A 21319-nucleotide genomic window follows, 5' to 3' on the forward strand; every position below is an offset into this window, starting at 1 on the left:
TGAACCTCAGAGGAATCATTGAAACTACACTGAAATCATTGAAAGCTGCAGAAATGCAGGGTTTGAACCTCCAGGAATAATTAAAACCTGACAGGGATTGTTTAAACCTCAGAGGAAGCACTGAAACCTCATGGAAATCATTGAAAGCTCCAGAAATGCAGGGTTTAAACCTGGCAGGAATCATTTAAACCTGGCAGGAATCATTTAAACCTGGCAGGAATCATTTAAACCTGGCAGGAATCATTTAAACCTAACAGGGATTGTTTAAACCTGGCAGGAATCACTGAAAGCTCCAGAAATGCAGGTTTGAACCTCAGAGGAATCATTGAAACTACACAGAAATCATTGAAAGCTGACAGGGATTGTTTAAATCTCACAGGAATCATTGAAACCCCATGGAAATAATTGAAAGCTCCAGAAATGCAGGGTTTGGACCTCAGAGGAATCATTGAAACTACACAGAAATCATTGAAAGCTGCAGAAATGCAGGGTTTGAACCTGGCAGGAATCATTGAAACCTGTCAGGAATCATTTAAACATGGCAGGAATCATTTAAACCTGGCAGGAATCACTGAAAGCTCCAGAAATGCAGGGTTTGAACCCAACAGGAATCATTGAAACCTGACAGGGATTGTTTAAACCTCAGAGGAATCATTGAAACCCCATGGAAATAATTGAAAGTTCCAAAAATGCAGGGTTTGAACCCAACAGGAATAATTTAAAGTACACAGAAATCATTGAAAGCTCCAGAAATGCAGGGTTTGAACCTCAGAGGAATCATTTAAACCTGGCAGGAATCATTTAAACCTGGCAGGAATCATTTAAACCTGGCAGGAATCACTGAAAGCTCCAGAAATGCAGGGTTTGAACCCAACAGGAATCATTTAAAGCACACAGAAATCACTGAAAGTTCCAGAAATGCAGGGTTTGAACCCGACAGGAATCATTTAAAATACACAGAAATCACTGAAAGCTCCAGAAATGCAGGGTTTGAACCTGTCAGGAATCATTGAAACCTGTCAGGAATCATTTAAACCTGTCAGGAATCATTTAAACCTGTCAGGAATCATTTAAACCTGGCAGGAATCACTGAAAGCTCCAGAAATGCAGGGTTTGAACCTCAGAGAAATCATTGAAACCTCATGGAAATCATTGAAAGCTCCAGAAATGCAGGGTTTGAACCTCCAGGGATCATTTAAACATGGCAGGAATAATTTAAACCTAACAGGGATTGTTTAAACCTGGCAGAAATCACTGAAAGCTCCAGAAATGCAGGGTTTGAACCTCAGAGGAATCATTGAAACCTGACAGAGATTGTTTAAACCTGGCAGAAATCATTTAAACTGGGCAGGAACCATTGAAATCTCCAGAAATGCAGGGTTTAAACCACACCAAAATCATTGAAACCTCACAGAAATCTTTGAAACCTCACTGAGATTGTTTAAAACTCACAGAAATCACTGAAACCTCAGGGCCCGCCACGCTGGGGCTGGGCCACCATGTTTGTCCCTCAGGGAAGGTGACACTGGGCCCATCCCAGGAATTTGTCCCTCAGAGAAGATGGCAGTGCCAATCCCAGGAATTTTTCCCTCAGGGGAGGTGACACTGGGCCCATCCCAGGAATTTGTCACTCAGGGAACATGGCAGTGCCAATCCCAGGAATTTGTCCCTCAGGGAAGGTGACACTGGGCTCATCCAATGAATTTTTCCCTCAGGGAAGATGGCAGTGCCAATCCCAGGAGTTTGTCCCTCAGAGAAGATGGCACTGGGCCAATCCCAGGAGTTTGTCCCTCAGGGAAGATGGCACTGGGCCAATCCCAGGAGTTTGTCCCTCAGAGAAGATGCCACTGGCCTGACCCGCCATGTTTGTCCCTCAGGGAAGATGGCAGTGCCAATCCAAGGAATTTGTCCCTCAGGGAAGGTGACACTGGGCCAATTCCAGGAATTTGTCCCTCAGAGAAGATGGCAGTGCCAATCCCAGGAATTTTTCCCTCAGGGAAGGTGACACTGGGCCCATCCAATGAATTTTTCCCTCAGGGAAGATGGCAGTGCCAATCCCAGGAATTTGTCCCTCAGGAAAGGTGACACTGGGCCCATGCCAGGAATTTGTCCCTCAGGGAAGATGGCAGTGTCAGTCCCAGGAATTTGTCCCTCAGAGAAGATGGCGGTGTCAATCTCAGGAGTTTGTCCCTCAGGGAAGGTGACACTGGGCCCATCCCAGGAATTTTTCCCTCAGGGAATGTGGCACTGGCCTAACCCACCATGTTTGTCCCTCAGAGAAGATGGCAGTGCCAATCCCAGGAATTTGTCCCTCAGGGAAGATGGCAGTGCCAATCCCAGGAAATTTTCCCTCAGGGAAGGTGACACTGGCCTGGCTCGCCATGTTTGTCCCTCAGGGAAGATGGTAGTGTCAATACCAGGAATTTGTCCCTCAGGGAAGGTGACACTGGGCCCATCCCAGGAATTTTTCCCTCAGGGAAGGTGCCACTGGCCTGGCCCGCCATGTTTGTCCCTCAGGGAAGATGGCAGTGCCAATCCAAGGAATTTGTCCCTCAGGGAAGGTGACACTGGGCCCATCCCAGGAATTTGTCCCTCAGAGAAGATGGCAGTGCCAATCCCAGGAATTTGTCCTTCAGGGGAGGTGCCACTGGCCTAACCCGCCATGTTTGTCCCTCAGGGAAGGTGACACTGGGCCCATCCCAGGAGTTTGTCCTTCAGGGGAGGTGCCACTGGCCTAACCCGCCATGTTTGTCCCTCAGGGAAGGTGGCGGTGGCCGTGTCCTGCCGGGAGCCATACCTGTGCGCCCAGTGCCACACGGACTTCACGTGCCGCTGGCGGGAGGAGAAGAACGGCACCATCATGTGCGAGACCTGCATGGCCTCCAACCAGAAGAAAGCGCTGAAGGCCGAGCACACGAACCGGCTCAAGGCCGCCTTCGTCAAGGCCCTGCAGCAGGAGCAGGAGATCGAGCAGAGGATCCTGCAGCAAACGGCTCCTCCTGGGCAGCCCAAGGCCGAGCCCGTGGGGCAGCACCACTCGCTCAAGCAGGTGAGGGACCGGTTCTGGCCCATCCGGCTTTTCCAGAGGGGGAAAAATGTTTGGAGTTGGTGCAAGGGTTGGGTTTGGTCCTTGGGGTGGGATGGGTTGGAGGTGTGGTTCTGGGTGTTAAAGGGTGTTTGAGCCTAAAGATCAGGTAGTTATAAAAGTCAGACAGTCACAAAAGTCAGTCTCAAAAATCAGACAGTCACAAAAATCCTCCAATCCCAAAAATCAGTCCCAAAAATCAGACAGTCACAAAAATCAGTCTCAAAAATCACCCAATCCCCAAAATCAGACAGTCCCAAAAATCAGACAGTCACAAAAATCAGACAGTTACAAAAGTCAGACAGTCACAAAAATCGGTCTCAAAAATCACCCAGTCCCAAAAATCAGACAGTCCCAAAAATCAGACAGTCCCAAAAATCAGACAGTCACAAAAATCAGTCTCAAAAATCAGCCAGTCCCAAAAATCAGTCCCAAAAATCAGCCAGTCCCAAAAATCGGACAATCACAAAAATCAGACAGTCACAAAAATCAGTCCCAAAAATTATCCAGTCCCAAAAATCATCCAATCCCAAAAATCATCCAATCCCAAAAATCAGACAGTCCCAAAAATCAGACAGTCACAAAAATAAACCAGTCCCAAAAATCCTCCAATCCCAAAAATCAGTCCCAAAAATCAGACATTCACAAAAGTCATCCAGTCCCAAAAATCACTCCCAAAAGTCATCCAGTCCCAAAAATCATCCAATCCCAAAAATTATCCAGTCCCAAAAATCAGCCAGTCCCAAAAATCAGAAAAATCAGCCAGTCCCAAAAGTCCTCCAATCCCAAAGATTATCCGATCCCAAAGATAATCTGATCCCAAAAATCATCCAATCCCAAAGATTATCTGATCCCAAAGATAATCTGATCCCAAAGATTATCTGATCCCAAAAATCATCCAATCCCAAAGATTATCTGATCCCAAAGATTATCCGATCCCAAAGATAATCTGATCCCAAAGATAATCTGATCCCAAAAATCATCCAATCCCAAAGATAATCTGATCCCAAAAATAATCTAATCCCAAAAATCATCCAATCCCAAAGATTATCCGATCCCAAAGATTATCTGATCCCAAAGATAATCTGATCCCAAAAATCATCCAATCCCAAAGATAATCTGATCCCAAAGATTATCTGATCCCAAAGCTCCTCCATTCCCACCTTCCAGGCTGCTCCAAGCCCCCTCCAGCCCAGCCTTGGACACTTCCAGGGGCAGCTCCTCTGGGAATTGCAGCCCAGCCCCTCCCCACCCTCACAGGGAGGAATTCCTGCCCAAAATCCCTCCCAAATCTCCCTTTTCCCGCTTTAAATCCCTTCCCTGTGTCCTGTCCCTCCATCCCTTGTCCCCTCTCCAGCTCCCCTGGAGCCCCTTCAGGCTCTGGATCCTTCTCCAGGTGAATATTCCCAGTTTTCCCAACCCTTGGATCCATTCCAAGAGCTGCCCCAGCACCAAAACACTGAACTGACCTCAATTCAATCCCTTTTTTTGCTGCTTTTTACCCAAATTCCTCATCCCACGAGGATCCCAAAACTCCCAACCTGCTTTAAATCCAACCAATTCCAAAAAAAACAAACAACCACCCCAAAACCCTTTGGAATTTTTTATCCCAAACAAAAGCCACATCCCAGATTTTTATTTCTTTTAAAAATATTTTTTTTTTGGGGGGGGTTTTGTTTTATTTTTATAGAGTTCCAGCCAGATGTCCCGAGGTGCCGGCGCTTCCCGAGGGGTCCTGCACAGCTTCAGCTCCTCCCCAAAGCTCCAGAGCTCCTCGGCCACGCTCGGGAGCCGGCCCGGAAAACACTCGGAAAGATCCGGAAAAGGAGGAGCGGCCGCCTGGAAGAAAAATCCCATTGGCACAGGTGGGGGCACGACGGGAAACGGCTGCTCCTTGGAATGGAGAGAAGGAAAATTCCCGGATTTTTGAAGTGTGGGAGTTTTGGAGGGGTTTGAGTGGTTTTGTGGTGGGTTGTTCGCGTTGAACGGCGCCGGCAAAAGGGAAAATCCATGGAAAAATCTGAATTTTCTGTTTGGAATTGAGAGATTTAAGGATTTCAAAAGGTTTAATTAAAGAATAATTGAAATTATTGTTCCAAATATTCAAATTATTAATTTGGAATTGAGATGTTTAAGGATTTAGAAAGGTTTAATTAAAATATAATTTAAATTATTGTTCCAAATATTCAAATTATTAATTTGGAATTGAGATATTTAAGGATCTAGAAATGTTTAAATAATAATTGAAATTATAGCTCCAAATTCTCCACTTGGAATTGAGATATTTAAGGATTTGGAAAAGTTTAATTAAAATATAATTTAAATTATTGCTCCAAATATTCAAATTATTGATTTTGAGTTGAGATATTTAAGGATCTAGAAATGTTTAAATAATAATTGAAATTATTGCTCCAAATTCTTCATTTGGAATTGAGATATTTAAGGATTTAAAAAGGTTTAATTAAAGAATAATTGAAATTAGAGCTCCAGATATCCAAATTATTCATTTGGAATTGAAATGTTTAAGGATCTAGAAATATATCAATAATAATTTAAATTATTGCTCCAAATATCCAAATTATTGATTTTGAATTGAAATGTTTAAGGATTTAAAAAGGTTTAATTAAATAATAATTTGAATTATTGCTCCAAATATCCAAATTATTAATTTGGAATTGAAATGTTTAAGGATCTAGAAAGGTTTAATTAAATAATAATTTGAATTATTGCTCCAAATATTCAAATTATTAATTTTGAATTGAGATGTTTAAGGATCTAGAAAGGTTTAATTAAATAATAATTTGAATTATTGCTCCAAATATCCAAATTATTCCATAATTCCAGAGACCTCAAATCCTCATTTTTGACCCCAAACTTTTCCATTCTCAGGATAAATTTGTGACCTGAATCCGCCAGATCCCGCTGGGATAATCTGTGTTTAAACCCCACTTTTCCATGAGTTTTAACTTATTTTTTCCATCATTCCCAGTTCATTCCATAACTCCAGAGACCTCAAATCCTCATTTTTGACCCCAAACTTTTCCATTCTCAGGATAAATTTGGATCCTGAATCCGCCAGATGTCGCTGGGATAATCCATAATTAAATCCCACTTTTCCCTGGGTTTTTAAATTATTTTGCCTCATTCCCAGTTTATTCCATAATTCCAGAAACCTCAAATCCTCATTTTTGACCCCAAACCTTTCCCTTCTCAGGATAAATTTCCAACCCAAATCCTCCAGATCTCACTGGGATAATCCACAATTAAATCCCACTTTTCCATGAGTTTTAACTTATTTTTTCCATCATTCCCAGTTTATTCCATAATTCCAGAGACCTCAAATCCTCATTTTTGATCCCAAACTTTTCCCTTCTCAGGATAAATTTGTGACCTGAATCCGCCACATCCCACTGGGATAATCTGTGTTTAAATCCCACTTTTCCATGGGTTTTTTATCATTTTCCATCATTCCTGGCTTATTCCATAACTCCAGAGACCTCAAATCCTCATTTTTGACCCCAAACCTCTGAGTTCTTGGGTTAAGTTTGGATCCTGAATCCGCCAGATCCCTCTGCAATAATCCACAATTAAATCCCACTTTTCCATGAGTTTTAACTTATTTTTTCCATCATTCCCAGTTTATTCCATAACTCCAGAGACCTCAAATCCTCATTTTTGACCCCAAACCTTTCCCTTCTCAGGAAAAATTTGGATCCTGAATCCACCACATCCCACTGAGATAATCTGTGTTTAAATCCCACTTTTCCATGTTTTTTATCATTTTCCATCATTCCCTGTTCATTCCATAACTCCAGAGACCTCAAATCCTCATTTTTGACCCCAAACTTTTCCATTCTCAGGATAAATTTGTGACCTGAATCCGCCAGATCCCGCTGGGATAATCTGTGTTTAAATCCCACTTTTCCATCAGTTTTAACTTATTTTTTCCATCATTCCCAGTTTATTCCATAACTCCAGAGACCTCAAATCCTCATTTTTGACCCCAAACCTTTCCCTTCTCAGGAGAAATTTCCAACCCAAATCCTCCAGATCTCACTGGGATAATCCATAATTAAATCCCACTTTTCCATGAGTTTTAACTTATTTTTTCCATCATTCCCTGTTCATTCCATAACTCCAGAAACCTCAAATCCTCATTTTTGACCCCAAACCTTTCCCTTCTCAGGATAAATTTGGATCCTGAATCCGCCAGATCCCACTGGGATAATCCATAATTAAATCCCACTTTTCCCTGGGTTTTTAAATTATTTTGCCTCATTCCCAGCTTATTCCATAACTCCAGAGACCTCAAATCCTCATTTTTGACCCCAAACCTTTCCCTTCTCAGGAGAAATTTCCAACCCAAATCCTCCAGCTCAATCCCCGCTCAAACCCCTCTTCCCCCACCCTTTTCACCCTCATTCCCCCCATCATTCCCAATTTATCCCTCCATTCCCTGCTCCCAAAAATTCCCAAAAATTCCCCAAAATTCCCATTTTTTTTGTTTTTCCTCACAGGTGGAGCCCTGCCCTTCGTCAGCCCCGCCCTGGCCGTGCACAAATCGGCCTCGGCCGTGGAGCGGCAGCGCGAATATCTCCTGGATATGATCCCGCCCCGCTCCATCCCACAGTCGGCCACGTGGAAATAAAATTCCCGAGGGAGAACTTTTGATCCAGGCTCTGCCATCCTTTGGGATTTTTTTTCTTTTGGTTTCTTTGGAATTTGAATTTTTTTGTTTTTTTTTTAAACCCACAATTCCGTGGAAATCTGCTTTAAATTCCCAGCTGGAAAAAACAAAACCACCCTGAGGCTTTCTAGGATGCGACATCATCATTCCTCATCCGTCCCTGCCGGGAGAGAAGCGACCGCGTCCGGGGGTGGCCGAATCCCGGCTCCGTTGGCTCCCAGATTTTTCATGGAAGCTGGCAGGGGGAAAAGGAGGAAAAATTCCTTCATTTGTTTTTATTTTATTTTGTTTTTTTGGCTTTTTCCCTATTTAGTTTCGGAATTTTTTTGGCACCAGCACAACACAAGGACTCAGCGATTTCCTCTCCGCCGAACGTTTTTGCCGGGAAAACGCCTCCGGAATTCCGGAATTTCGGGGGCGTGGAGAGAGGAATTCCAGCCTCATCCTGCGTTTAGTGAGCCGAGTTCGTGGCTGCTCCTTTTCCCTGCTCCTCTTCCAGCCGGGAAAGCGGGCGGCTCATCCCGATATTCCCAAAATCCCGACGATTCCGTGCAGAAGAAAAGCTCAAATTCCCGATTCCGCTTGAGAATGGTTCTGGTTTTTTTTTTTCCTTTTCCTTTTGGGGAAAAAAATCCCAAATCTCGGCTGGAAAATGGGAATTGCGGGAGATTCCCGCTTTTTTTTTTTGGATTCTGGTTGGAATAAACTTCGGAAGCGTTGGGAATTTCCAAACCTTGCAGTTACTGAGAGACAAAATCCGCCTCGGTTCTTTCTCATCCCGGGAATTTTGGGGCTTTCCCGACTTTCCCAAAGACTCCAAAGCGAATTTTGGGAATTTTATTTTTTTTCCTTTGGGAGGGTTGGTTGGGATTTGGTTTTATTTTGGTTTTTTTTTGGGGGGGGGAATTTTCTGTTTCCTTTTCTGTTGTTGTTTCGAGGGATATTATTCCATGATTTCCAGGAATTCCAGAAGCTCCAGAAGGGAAGGTCGGGAGCGATTCCCGATTCCCACCGGGAATTCCGGGAATTCCGGATCCTTCCCTCCGCGATTCGAGTTCTTCCAGGCATCCCAAGCGCCCTCCTGTATCCATTTGGGATGGAGTTTTCCATCATTTTTTTGGGAATTCCAGAGGTTTAACCCAAAATCCATCCGGGGCCGGTTTGATTTCGTTCCCATTTCTCATCCTCTTTTTTTTTGTTTGTTTTTTCCTTGGGTTTCTTCCCGAATTCCAGACGAATCCAAGGGGCAGAATTCCAGGTTTTATTCCAAGTGCTAAGAATTCTTTGGGAAATGTTGGGAATTTTCTCGGGGAAATGATAAATAAATATAATCTAGAGCTCTATATATAAAAATAGGGGAGAAAAAAATTCAGGAAAAGCCGGATTTATTTTCTTAGGAATTCCTTCGGGATCATCCCCCTCGGATCCAAAACCCCTCCCTATTCCCACTTTTCCCAGCTTTTTGATATTTAGGGATTTAGTTTAGTTCAAAAACAAAAAAAAAACCACAAAAATTCCTTTTCCAAACCAGGATTTGTTGGATAAAAACCCCCAGAATTCCCACCCGGAATTTGTGGATTTTGGGGCTTTTTTTCCCTCGGGATTCCGAGATTTCCAAGGTGGGAATTGGGTGGGAATTTTGGAATTTGGAGTTTTCATTCCAAGCTTGGATCGGGGAGATGCCGACAGAGGGATGACGCGGAATTCCTGAAATTCCGTCGGATTTTATGGAATTTTTCCCGTTCCTTTCCCACATTTGGAATTTTTTGGGAGGATTTTTCCTCTCCTGGGTTTTTTTTTTTCCACGTGGATGCCAACATTCGGAAAAAATTCCTTAATTCCCCAAAAAATTCCAACAAAACTCCTCCAATTAAAATCCAAATTTTATTTTTTTTTTGGGAATGAGGGAGGGGCGGGAAAACCTTTGTTTATTCCCGGTGTTTGGATGATTCCCGAAAAAAAAACCGGGAATGAGAGAGGAGCAGACGGATTTAATGAGATAAAAAAAAAAAACGACGTCAAAAACTTTTTGGATCCCAGAATTCCTTTGGAAATTGGAATTTCAGCCGGTTCTGGATCGTTGAAATAATCGGGAATGTTGGAATTGATGGATAATTCAGGATAAATCCCAAAAAAATTGATTTGGAAGGGGAAGGAAAATCCAGCATGGAACGAGATTGGAAAACTCAAAATCCAACCTGGGATGAGGCTGGAAAAAGCCAAAATATTTTATGGAATGGGGCTGGAACTCAGAATTCCCACCTGGAATGAGGCTGGAAAAGCAAATCCAGGCTGGAAAAATCCAAATCCAGGCTGGAAAAATCCAAATCCAGGCTGAAAAAATCCAAATCCAGGCTGGAAAACCAAATCCAGGCTGGAAAAATCCAAATCCAGGCTGGAAAAATCGAAATTCCCACCTGGAATGAGGCTGAAAATCCAAATCCAGGCTGGAAAACCAAATCCAGGCCAGAAAAATCCAAATCCAGGCTGGAAAAATCCCAGTTCCCACCTGGAATGTGGCTGAAATTCCAAATTCCCTCCTGGAATGAGGCTGAAATTCCAAATCCAGGCTGGAAAAATCCAAATTCCTGCCTGGAATGAGTCTGAGATTCCAAATTCCCGCCTGGAATGAGGCTGGAAAAATCCAAATCCAGGCTGGAAAAATGGAAAAATCCAAATTCCCTCCTGGAGTGAGACTGAAATTCCAAATTCCCACCTGGAATGAGGCTGGAAAACCAAATCCAGGCTGGAAAAATCCAAATCCAGGCTGGAAAAATCGAAATTCCCACCTGGAATGAGGCTGAAATTCCAAATTCCCGCCTGGAATGAGGCTGAAATTCCAAATTCCCGCCTGGAAAAATCCAAATTCCCACCTGGAATGCGTCTGGAATTCCAAATTCCCACCTGGAATGAGGCTGAAATTCCAAATCCAGGCTGGAAAAATCCAAATTCCCACCTGGAATGAGGCTGGAAAACCAAATCCAGGCTGGAAAAATCCAAATCCAGGCTGGAAAAATCGAAATTCCCGCCTGGAATGAGACTGAAATTCCAAATTCCCACCTGGAATGAGGCTGGAAAAATCCAAATCCAGGCTGGAAAAATCGAAAATCCCACCTGGAATGAGACTGAAATTCCAAATCCAGGCTGGAAAAATCCAAATTCTCACCTGGAATGAGGCTGAAATTCCAAATCCAGGCTGGAAAAATCCAAACCCAGGCTGGAAAAATCCAAATTCCCTCATGGAATGAGACTGAAATTCCAAATTCCTGCCTGGAATGCGTCTGGAATTCCAAATTCCCACCTGGAATGAGGCTGGAAAAATCCAAATTCCCACCTGGAATGAGGCTGAAATTCCAAATTCCCGCCTGGAATGAGACTGAAATTCCAAATTCCCACCTGGAATGAGGCTGGAAAACCAAATCCAGGCTGGAAAAATCCAAATCCAGGCTGGAAAAATCCAAATCCAGGCTGGAAAAATCCAAATCCAGGCTGGAAAAATCCAAATCCAGGCTGGAAAAATCGAAAATCCCACCTGGAATGAGACTGAAATTCCAAATTCCCACCTGGAATGAGGCTGAAATTCCAAATTCCCGCCTGGAATGAGACTGAAATTCCAAATTCCCGCCAGGAATGAGACTGAAATTCCAAATTCCCGCCCGGAATGCGGCTCCTGGGATCCATCCTGCTTCTGACGTGGTTTTTCCCGGTGGTTCTTGGAATGTTGCCGGGAATTCGGAGGATTCGTTTGATTCCATCCACGTTTCTGCCAAATTCGGGATCCATCCCGGGAAAGATTCCGTGGCGGAATGCGGGAATGGGATTTTCCCTTGGGAATTCCCATTCCTTGTTCCGCTGGGGGTTTTTTTTTTGGGATCGGGATGGTTCGGGTTCAAACTTGTTCCAACTCTTCAATACAAAATTTTCCAAACCTTTTCCCGGTCTCCTTTTTCCAGGGAAAAAAAAACAACAAAAGTTCACCAAAAAACGGGAAAAACGGGGGGAAAAAATTCCCAAAAAAACGGAAAATTCCCGTCGTGGAATTGTGGCCTGGAAGGGAAATGTTTGGGAATGGTGGAGGAGGAGGGAATTGGGGAACAAATCTTGGATCCCCTTTGGAATTCGGGATCCTCTGAGGGATTTGGGATCTGTTTTGGGATTCCCGAATTCCAGAGATCTTTGGGATTCCCTTTGGGATTCCCGAATTCCAGAGATCTTTGGGATTCCCAAATTCCAGAGATCTTTGGGATCCGTTTTGGGATTCCCGAATTCCAGGGATCTTTGGGATTCCTTTGGGATTCCCGAATCCCTGAGGGCTTTTGGATCCCCTTTGGAATTCTGGATTCACCGAGAATCTGCTGGATCACCCTTGGGATTCCCAAATTCCAGAGATTTTCGGGATTCCCAAATCCTTGGGATCTCTTGGAATTCCCAAATCCCTGAGATCTCTTGGATCCCCCTTGGAATTCCTGAATTCTCTTGGATCCCCTTTGGAATTCCTGAGATCTCCTGGATCCCCTTTGGGATTCCTGAATTCTCCTGGATCCCCTTTGGGAGTCCCGAATCCCTGAGATCTCTTGGATCCCTTTTGGAATTCCTGAATTCTCTTGGATCCCTTTTGGAATTCCTGAATTCTCCTGGATCCCCTTTGGGATTCCCGAATCCCTGAGATCTCTTGGATCCCCTTTGGGATTCCCGAATCCCTGAGATCTCTTGGATCCCCCTTGGAATTCCCAAATCCCTGAGATCTCCTGGATCCCTTTTGGGATTCCCAACCCCTCGATACTTTAGGAATTCCGGAATCCCTGAAATTCCCGAATCCCCTTTGGAATTCCCGAATCCCTGAGATCTCTTGGATCCCTTTTGGAATTCCCAAATCCCTGAGATCTCTTGGATCCCCTTTGGAATTCCTGAATCCCTGAGATCTCTTGGATCCCCCTTGGAATTCCCAAATCCCTGAGATCTCCTGGATCCCTTTGGAATTCCTGAATTCTCTTGGATCCCCTTTGGAATTCCCAAATCCCTGAGATCTCCTGGATCCCCCTTGGAGATTCCTAAATCCCTGAGATCTGTTGGATCCCCTTTGGAATTCCTGAATCCCTGAGATCTCCTGGATCCCCCTTGGAATTCCCAAATCCCTGAGTTCTCCTGGATCCCTTTGGAATTCCTGAGATCTCCTGGATCCCCTTTGGAATTCCTGAGATCTGGATCCCCTTCGCCATTCCCAAATCCCTGAGATCTCTTGGATCCCTTTGGAATTCCCAAATCCCTGAAATCTCTTGGATCCCTTTGGGATTCCCAAATCCCTGAAATCTCTTGGATCCACAGGAACACCACCCAACCCTCAAACTCCCACAAATCCCTCATCATCCTCGCTTTTCCCGCTCTTCCCGAGCCATTCCAGGGGCAGCTCCGGATCCAGGGGGGGTCCCTAAAGCCATAAAATTCCCGCTGGGAATTTGGGAATTCCCAGGACGCCGCGGATCCCGAGGAAGCGCCGTTGGAATTTTAGATTTTAGCGACCGGTGAAATAAAGAAATCCCGGATTTTGATGGGAAAATTCCCGCGGTGGAATTCGGGAGCCGTGTGGTTTTTTCTGGGATTTCATTCCCGACGGTCGGGATTTGGAATTTTTTGGGGGGGGAAAAAAAAAAAAGTTGGATTTTTTATTTATTTTTATTTATTTTTATTTATTTTTATTTATTTTTATTTTTTTATTTATTTATTTATTTATTTATTTTATTTTTTAAATTTATTTAAATTTATTTTAATTTATTTTAATTTATTTTTATTTATTTTAATTTATTTTAATTTATTTTTATTTTATTTTTTAATTTCTATTTTTATTTATTTTTATTTATTTTTATTTATTTTTATTTATTTTTTTTATTTTTTATTTTTTATTTTTATTTTTATTTATTTTTATTTATTTTTATTTATTTTTTATTTTTAGTTATTTTTAGTTATTTTTAGTTATTTTTTAATTTATTTTTATTTTTATTTATTTTTATTTTTATTTATTTATTTATTTAATTTATTTAATTTATTTTTATTTATTTTTATTTATTTTTATTTATTTTAATTTATTTTAATTTTATTTTTTATTTTTTAATTTTTATTTTTATTTTTTTATTTTTTTTTATTTATTTTTATTTATTTTTTTTTTTATTTTTATTTTTATTTTTATTTTTATTTATTTTTATTTATTTTTTCCTATCCGAGGTTTTTTTATCCTTCAGCATTCCAAGAAAAAAAGGAGATTTCCCGGATTTTTGATATTCCAGGGATTCCTGCGTTTGCTGTTCCTTAGGAAAACGGGAAATCCAAAATTCCAGTGGATTCGGGATTTATCCCAGGATTTTTCTCCTCATTCCAGGAATTTTTCCTTTCCCTCTGTATTCTCCCATCCAATTATCCCCTTTTTTTTAGGGAAAAAATCAGGATCGAATTCCCAAAATTCAATCCCAGATGGAAAACTGGGAATTTGGGCTGCAGGAAGGGGTGAAAAGGAGGAAATTCCAGGAGAATTTTGGGAAAAAAATTCCAAATTTTCCCTTTGGGAAAGGAGGGGGAACAAGGGTGGGTTTGGATTTCCTTGGATTTCAAATATTCCGGAATAAATCCCAAAATTTAATAATCCTCATTAATCCCGCCAGCAGAAGGATCCAGAATCACTAATTAATCACTAATTAATCGATAATTAATGACTAATTAATGAGTAATTAATCCATGATTTTATCGGGATGGGGGGGTTGGAATTGGAACACCAAAAACCAAAGGGAGAAACTCCTGGATCTGCCTCGAATTCCCGGGATTTTGGGGCTCGGGATGAATCCCATGGATCACCCAAAGCCGGATCTGCTCCTTCCCGAGGTTTATTCCCAAAAAAAACCCCGGGAAAACGGGAAAAGAAAGCGGGAAAAAATCTGGGATTTTTGTGGATTTTCCGTGGAATTTCATGGAGGAATTTCCCGGGATTCCGACGGAGCAAATCCGTAAATCCAGACTCTTCCTCGTTCCCACCTGGAATTCCTGATCCAACGCCCTTGGATTTCACCTGAACATTCCAGAAAATTCCCGGAGCCCTTGGATTTCCCTCTGGAAGGAGAAGAGGCCAAGGAAATTCCCAGATTTTGCCCCGGATTCCAAATAAAATCCAAATTCTTGGAGCGTCTTCGGCAGCCGGGGAAGAGCCACGGTCACGATGGAATTCCCATGGAATTATCCCGAATATCCATGGAATTATCCCAAATTCCCACAGAATTATCCCGAATTTCCATGGAATTATCCCGAATTCCCACAGAATTATCCCGAATTCCCACAGAATTATCCCGAATTTCCATGGAATTATTCCGAATATCCACAGAATTATCCCGAATTCCCACAGAATTACCCCGAATTCCCACAGAATTATCCCGAATTTCCATGGAATTATCCCGAATTCCCACAGAATTATCCCGAATTTCCATGGAATTATCCCGAATTCCCACAGAATTATCCCGAATTTCCATGGAATTATCCCGAATTCCCACGGAATTATCCCGAATTCCCACAGAATTATCCCGAATTCCCACGGAATTATCCCGAATTCCCACAGAATTATCCCGAATTCCCACAGAATTATCCCAAATTCCCACAGAATTATCCCGAATTCCCACGGAATTATCCCGAATTTCCATGGAATTATCCCAAATTCCCACAGAATTATCCCGAATATCAATGGAATTATCCCAAATTCCCACGGAATTATCCCAAATTCCCACAGAATTATCCCAAATTCCCACAGAATTATCCCGAATATCAATGGAATTATCCCAAATTCCCACAGAATTATCCCGAATTTCCATGGAATTATCCCAAATTCCCACAGAATTATCCTGAATTTTCATGGAATTATCCCAAATTCCCACAGAATTATCCCAAATTCCCACAGAATTATCCCGAATTTCCATGGAATTATCCCGAATTCCCACGGAATTATCCCAAATTCCCACAGAATTATCCCAAATTCCCACAGAATTATCCCGAATTTCCATGGAATTACCCCGAATTCCCACTGAATTATCCCAAATTCCCACAGAATTATCCGGAATTCCCACAGAATTATCCCGAATTCCCACAGAATTATCCCGAATTCCCATGGAATTATCCCGAATTCCCACGGAATTATCCCAAATTCCCACAGAATTATCCCGAATTCCCACAGAATTATCCCAAATTCCCACAGAATTATCCCAAATTCCCACAGAATTATCCCAAATTCCCACGGGATTGGGGAAAAAGAGGGAATCATGGAATGGATCCCGCTGCGGGTGAAGCCCAGCTTGGAGGGACGGGAGAACTCGGGCTATTCCAGGTTTTCCAGCCCCTTTTCCCGTGGGATTTCCTGGAATTCTGGGAGCGGATCCCAGATTTCCTGGGGGGATCCCGGGGGTCTCTGAGCCCCCCCCCCCATTGCGGCCCCACTTGAGCCATTGCCCCTTTAAGCGCGCGTTGCCCCTTTAAGCGCGCGTTGCCCTTTTAACCGCGCGTTGCCCCTTTAAGCGGCGGCCCCACCCCTCACGTGCCCGCACCACGTGAGTTTCCCGCGCGCGGGAACTGGGCGGGGAGAGGAAGGCGGAAGTGACGTCACCGAGCAGCGCCGCAATGGCGGCGCCCAAGGTGAAGCAGGACATGCCCCCGCCGGGCGGGTACGGCCCCATCGATTACAAACGGCACCTCCCGCGCCGCGGCCTCTCAGGTGAGCCCGGGGGGAGCCCCGGGGGGAGCCCCGGGGGGCGGCGGGGGGCGGGGCGGGGCCGCGGAGCGCGCTGAGCCCTCCCGGCCCTCAGGGTACAGCCTGTTCGCGCTCGGTGTCGGGAGCCTCCTGCTCGGCTACTGGACCCTGGTGCGCTGGAACCGCCAGAGGAGGTGAGGAACGGCCCCGATCCCGGTTATTCCGGTTATTCCCGGTTATCCCGGCCCTTAATCCCGGTTATTCCCGTCCCGGTTATTCCCAGTCCTTATTCCCGGTTATCCCGGCCCTCAGTCCCCGTTATTCCCGGTCCTTATTCCCGGTTATCCCGGCTCTTATTCCCGTGGTTATTCCCGGTCCTTATTCCCGGTTATTCCCGGTCTTTATTCCCGGTTATTCCCGGCCCTCAGTCCCCGTTATTCCTGGTCCTTATTCCCGGTTTATCCTGGCCGTTATTTCCTGTTGTTATTCCCGTTGTTATTCCCGTTGTTATTCCCGGTTCTCCCGTTGTTATTCCCGTTGTTATTCCCGTTGTTATTCCCATTGTTATTCCCGTTGTTATTCCCGTTGTTATTCCCGTTGTTATTCCCGGTTCTCCCGTTGTTATTCCCGTTGTTATTCCCGTTGTTATTCCCATTGTTATTCCCATTGTTATTCCCGTTGTTATTCCCGTTGTTATTCCCGTTGTTATTCCCGGTTCTCCCGTTGTTATTCCCGTTGTTATTCCCGTTGTTATTCCCATTGTTATTCCCATTGTTATTCCCGTTGTTATTCCCGTTGTTATTCCCGTTGTTATTCCCGGTTCTCCCGTTGTTATTCCCATTGTTATTCCCATTGTTATTCCCATTGTTATTCCCGTTGTTATTCCCGTTGTTATTCCCAGTTATTCCCATTGTTATTCCCAGTTCCCATTCCCGGTTATTCCCATTGTTATTCCCGTTGTTATTCCCGGTTATTCCCATTGTTATTCCCAGTTCCCATTCCCGGTTATTCCCGTTGTTATTCCCGTTGTTATTCCCGTTGTTATTCCCGGTTCTCCCATTGTTATTCCCATTGTTATTCCCAGTTATTCCCATTGTTATTCCCAGTTATTCCCATTGTTATTCCCAGTTATTCCCATTGTTATTCCCAGTTCTCCCGGCTCTGTTTTGCTTTTCCCCCGGGCCCCCCCCAGCCCTTCCCAGGGCCCTTCCAGCTCCTTCCCAGTCTGTCCCAGCTGTCTCCAGACTCTTCCCGTGCCCATTCCCAGTTCCCAATCCCCCATTCCCAGTTCCCATTCCCAGTGCCCATTCCCGGTTCCCATTCCCCCATTCCCATTCCCAATCCCCCATTCCCAGTTCCCATTCCCCATTCCCAGTTCCCAATCCCCCATTCCCAGTTCCCAATCCCCCATTCCCAGTTCCCAATCCCCCATTCCCATTTCCCATTCCCAATCCCCCATTCCCGGTTCCCATTCCTCCATTCCCATTCCCAGTTCCCATTTCCAATCCCCCGTTCCTGGTTCCCAGTCCCCATTCCCCGTTCCCATTCCCCATTCCCAGTTCCCATTCCCAGTTCCCATTCCCAGTTCCCATTCCCAATCCCCCATTCCCATTTCCCATTCCCCATTCCCCATTCCCAGTTCCCTTTCCCAGTTCCCTTTCCCATTCCCCATTCCCAGTTCCCATTCCCCATTCCCATTCCCCATTCCCATTTCCCATTCCCAATCCCCCATTCCCAGTTCCCATTCCCCATTCCCATTCCCAATCCCCCATTCCCCATTCCCAGTTTCCCAGTTTCCCATTCCCAGTTTCCCAGTTTCCCATTCCCCATTCCCAATCCCCCATTCCCCATTCCCAGTTTCCCAGTTTCCCATTCCCAGTTTCCCATTCCCTGCAGGCGGTTGCTGATCGAGGAGCTCGAGGCTCGGATTGCGCTGATGCCGCTGCTGCAGGCGGAGTCCGACCGCAGGTACGGGAATTCCTTGGGAATTCCTTGGGAACGGGAATTCCTCGGGAACGGGAACTCCTCAGGATTGGGAATTCCTCGGGAATGGGAATTCCTCGGGATTGGGAATTCCTCGGGATTGGGAATTCCTCGGGAACGGGAACTCCTCGGGATTGGGAATTCCTCGGGAACGGGAATTCCTCGGGATTGGGAACTTCCCTCTAGGATTGGGATCCTCCTTTGGGATCCCTTTTGGGATTGGGAACTTCTCTTTGGGATTAGGAATTCCCCATTGGGATTGGGATCCCCCCTCTGGGATTGGGATTCTCCTTTGGGAACGGGAACTTCCCTTTGTGATCCCCTCTGGGATTGGGATCCCCCCTCTGGGATCCCCCTCTGGGATTGGGATCCCTACTTTGGGATTGGGATCCTCCTTTGGGATCCCCCTCTGGGATTGGGATCCCTACTTTGGGATTGGGATCCTCCTTTGGGATCCCCTCTGGGATTGGGATCCCTACTTTGGGATTGGGATCTCCCCTCTGGGATTGGGATCCCCCCTCTGGGATCCCCTCTGGGATTGGGATCCCCCCTTTGGGATCCCCTCTGGGATTGGGATCCCCCCTCTGGGATCCCCTCTGGGATTGGGATCCCCCCTCTGGGATCCCCCCTGGGATTGGGATCCCCCCTCTGGGATCCTCCCTCTGGGATTGGGATCCCCTCCCGCTCCGTGTGTCCCACAGAACTCTCCGGATGCTGCGGCAGAACCTGGAGGAGGAGGCCAAGATCATGCGGGACGTTCCCGGCTGGAAGGTTCGGGATTCCCGGGGGGGATTTCGGGGGTGGGGAGGGAGGAGCCGCCCCCTCGGGATCCCCTGGGATCGATGGGATCCAACCATCCCAAAGGATTCCCTGGGATCCAACCATCCCAAAGGATCGATGGGATCCAACCATCCCAAAGGATCAATGGGATCCAACCATCCCAAAGGATTGATGGGATCCAACCATCCCAAAGGATCGATGGGATCCAACCATCCCAAAGGATCCCCTGGGATCCAACCATCCCAAAGGATCCCCTGGGATCTCCTGGAAATCTGGGATCAGCCCAGGCTGGAATGTTTGGGATCCCTGGGAGGAAAAGGTGCAGGACAGGGGGGGCTGTTCCTCTGGGATCCCAGAGGATCCGGATCCATTCCCGTGGGATCCAGCTCCATCCCTATGGATCCAGCTCCATTCCCATGGATCCAGCTCCATCCCTATGGATCCAGCTCCATTCCCATGGATCCAGCTCCATTCCCATGGGATCCAGCTCTATTCCCATGGATCCAGCTCCATCCCTATGGATTCAGCCCCATGGGATCCCATGGATCCAGCTCCATCCCTATGGATCCAGCTCCATTCCCATGGATCCAGCTCCATTCCCATGGATCCAGCCCCATTCCCATGGGATCCAGCCCCATTCCTATGGATTCAGCCCCTCTGGGATCCCATGGATCCAGCTCCATCCCCACGGATTCAGCCCCTCTGGGATCCTGTGGGATCCAGCCCCATCCCCATGGATTCAGACCCCCCTGGAAATCCGGGATCTCTCCATCCTGTCCCAATCCCTCTGGAATCACAACCCTTCCCCTCCCCCTCTCTGGGAGCACCGGGGTGGGGGGGCTCCTCCCGCAATTCCCGGCTCTTCCCAATCCCATTCCCGCTTTTCCAGGTGGGAGAATCCCGTTTCCACACGGATCGCTGGGTGCCCCCGACGCTGGACGAGCTTTATTTCCTGCGGCCCCCGGCCGAGCTGGACCGCGAGAAGTTCGGGCTGCAGAACTACGTCTGAAATTCCCAAATTCCCGAATTCCCAAATCCCTCCTGCCCTGGCCTTTGTCCTGTTCTTTCCCAGCTTTTTCCCAAATTTTCCCCCTTTTTCCTGTCGCTTTCCGGGATGTTCTCCCTGTCCCGAGCTCGTTCCAGCTCCTGGTTGTTGATGGTTGATAAATAAATGAATTAATAAAGAAATTGGATCTTGTTTGGGGATTGGGAAATGCTGCTGGGAATTGGGAATTCCCCTCTGGGAACTGGGAATTCCCCTCTGGGAATTGGGGATTCCCTGGGAATTGGGAATTCCCCTCTGGGAATTGGGAAATTCTCTGGGAATTGGGAATTCCTCTGGGAATTGGGAAAAACCTTTGGGAATTGGGAATTCCTCTGGAAATTGGGAAATTCTCTGGGAATTGGGAATTCCCCTCTGGGAATTGGGAAAAACCTTTGGGAATTGGGAATTCCTCTGGGAATTGGGAAATCCCCTCTGGGAATTGGGAAATTCCCTGGAACTTGGGAAAAATCTCTGGGAATTTGGAACTCCCTGGAAATTAGGAAATGCCCTGGAAATTGGGAAATCCCCTCTGGGAATTGGGAAATTCCCTGGGAATTGGGACCCCCTGGAAGTTGGGAACCCCCTCTGGAAATTTGGGAAAACCCTTGGAAATTTGGAACCTCCTGGAAATTGGGAAATCCCTGGAAATTGGGAGCCCCTTCTTGGAATTGGGAAAAAATCTTTGGAAATTTGGAAAACTCCTCTGGAAATTGGGACCCCCTGGAAGTTGGGAACCCCCTCTGGGAATTGGGAAATTCCCTGGAAATTTGGAATCCTCTGGAAATTTGGAATTTTGCCTTTAGGGTTGGGATCCCCCTTTGGGATTTGGGAATCCCCCCCCCCCCTCCCTGGAATTCGGCAGCTCCCGGGGGATTTTCCCGGGAATGCGGATCGGGAATCCGGGATGGAGGGAGGAGGAGCCGCGTCCTTGTCCCGGTCCCGGTCCCGGGGGTGCGGATCCCTCGGGAAAAGCTCCGGTTCGCGGGTCTCCAGCCGCAGAATTCCCGCAGAATTCCCGGGGCTGGG

General features: G+C 45.8%; 3 protein-coding genes across 7 annotated transcripts in view; 2 read left to right on the plus strand and 1 right to left on the minus strand.

The window, feature by feature from the left end:
* The window catches only part of GATAD2A (GATA zinc finger domain containing 2A), a 50992-nt gene extending 43236 nt beyond the window's left edge, over positions 1 to 7756 (plus strand). For all 5 annotated transcript variants that reach the window (XM_058858905.1, XM_058858904.1, XM_058858906.1 and 2 more), the window contains 3 exons: positions 2760 to 3049; positions 4776 to 4950; positions 7603 to 7756. In XM_058858905.1, coding sequence (XP_058714888.1) covers positions 2760 to 3049; positions 4776 to 4950; positions 7603 to 7733 — 596 coding nt within the window. In that variant the 3' untranslated portion in view covers positions 7734 to 7756. The remainder of the gene's footprint in view (positions 1 to 2759; positions 3050 to 4775; positions 4951 to 7602) is intronic.
* An 850-nt stretch (positions 7757 to 8606) lies between these two features.
* LOC131589432 (uncharacterized) lies at positions 8607 to 13375 on the minus strand. Its single transcript, XM_058858919.1, has 9 exons — positions 13096 to 13375; positions 11336 to 12492; positions 11169 to 11304; positions 10939 to 11137; positions 10729 to 10801; positions 10646 to 10676; positions 10489 to 10592; positions 10190 to 10395; positions 8607 to 10034 (listed from the first exon to the last, which is right to left on the minus strand). Exons 2-9 carry the CDS (start codon positions 11611 to 11613, stop codon positions 9889 to 9891), a joined length of 1173 nt encoding a protein of 390 aa, XP_058714902.1. The 5' UTR covers positions 11614 to 12492; positions 13096 to 13375; the 3' UTR covers positions 8607 to 9888.
* A 2976-nt stretch (positions 13376 to 16351) lies between these two features.
* NDUFA13 (NADH:ubiquinone oxidoreductase subunit A13) lies at positions 16352 to 20436 on the plus strand. The gene is made up of 5 exons (XM_058859018.1): positions 16352 to 16509; positions 16601 to 16679; positions 18382 to 18453; positions 19170 to 19239; positions 20138 to 20436. The coding sequence occupies exons 1-5, from the start codon at positions 16416 to 16418 to the stop codon at positions 20255 to 20257; spliced, it is 435 nt and encodes a 144-aa protein (XP_058715001.1). The 5' UTR covers positions 16352 to 16415; the 3' UTR covers positions 20258 to 20436.
* Positions 20437 to 21319: the final 883 nt, after the last annotated feature.

This window comes from Poecile atricapillus, chromosome 28 (assembly GCF_030490865.1).
Source record: "Poecile atricapillus isolate bPoeAtr1 chromosome 28, bPoeAtr1.hap1, whole genome shotgun sequence".
NCBI lineage: Eukaryota > Metazoa > Chordata > Aves > Passeriformes > Paridae > Poecile > Poecile atricapillus.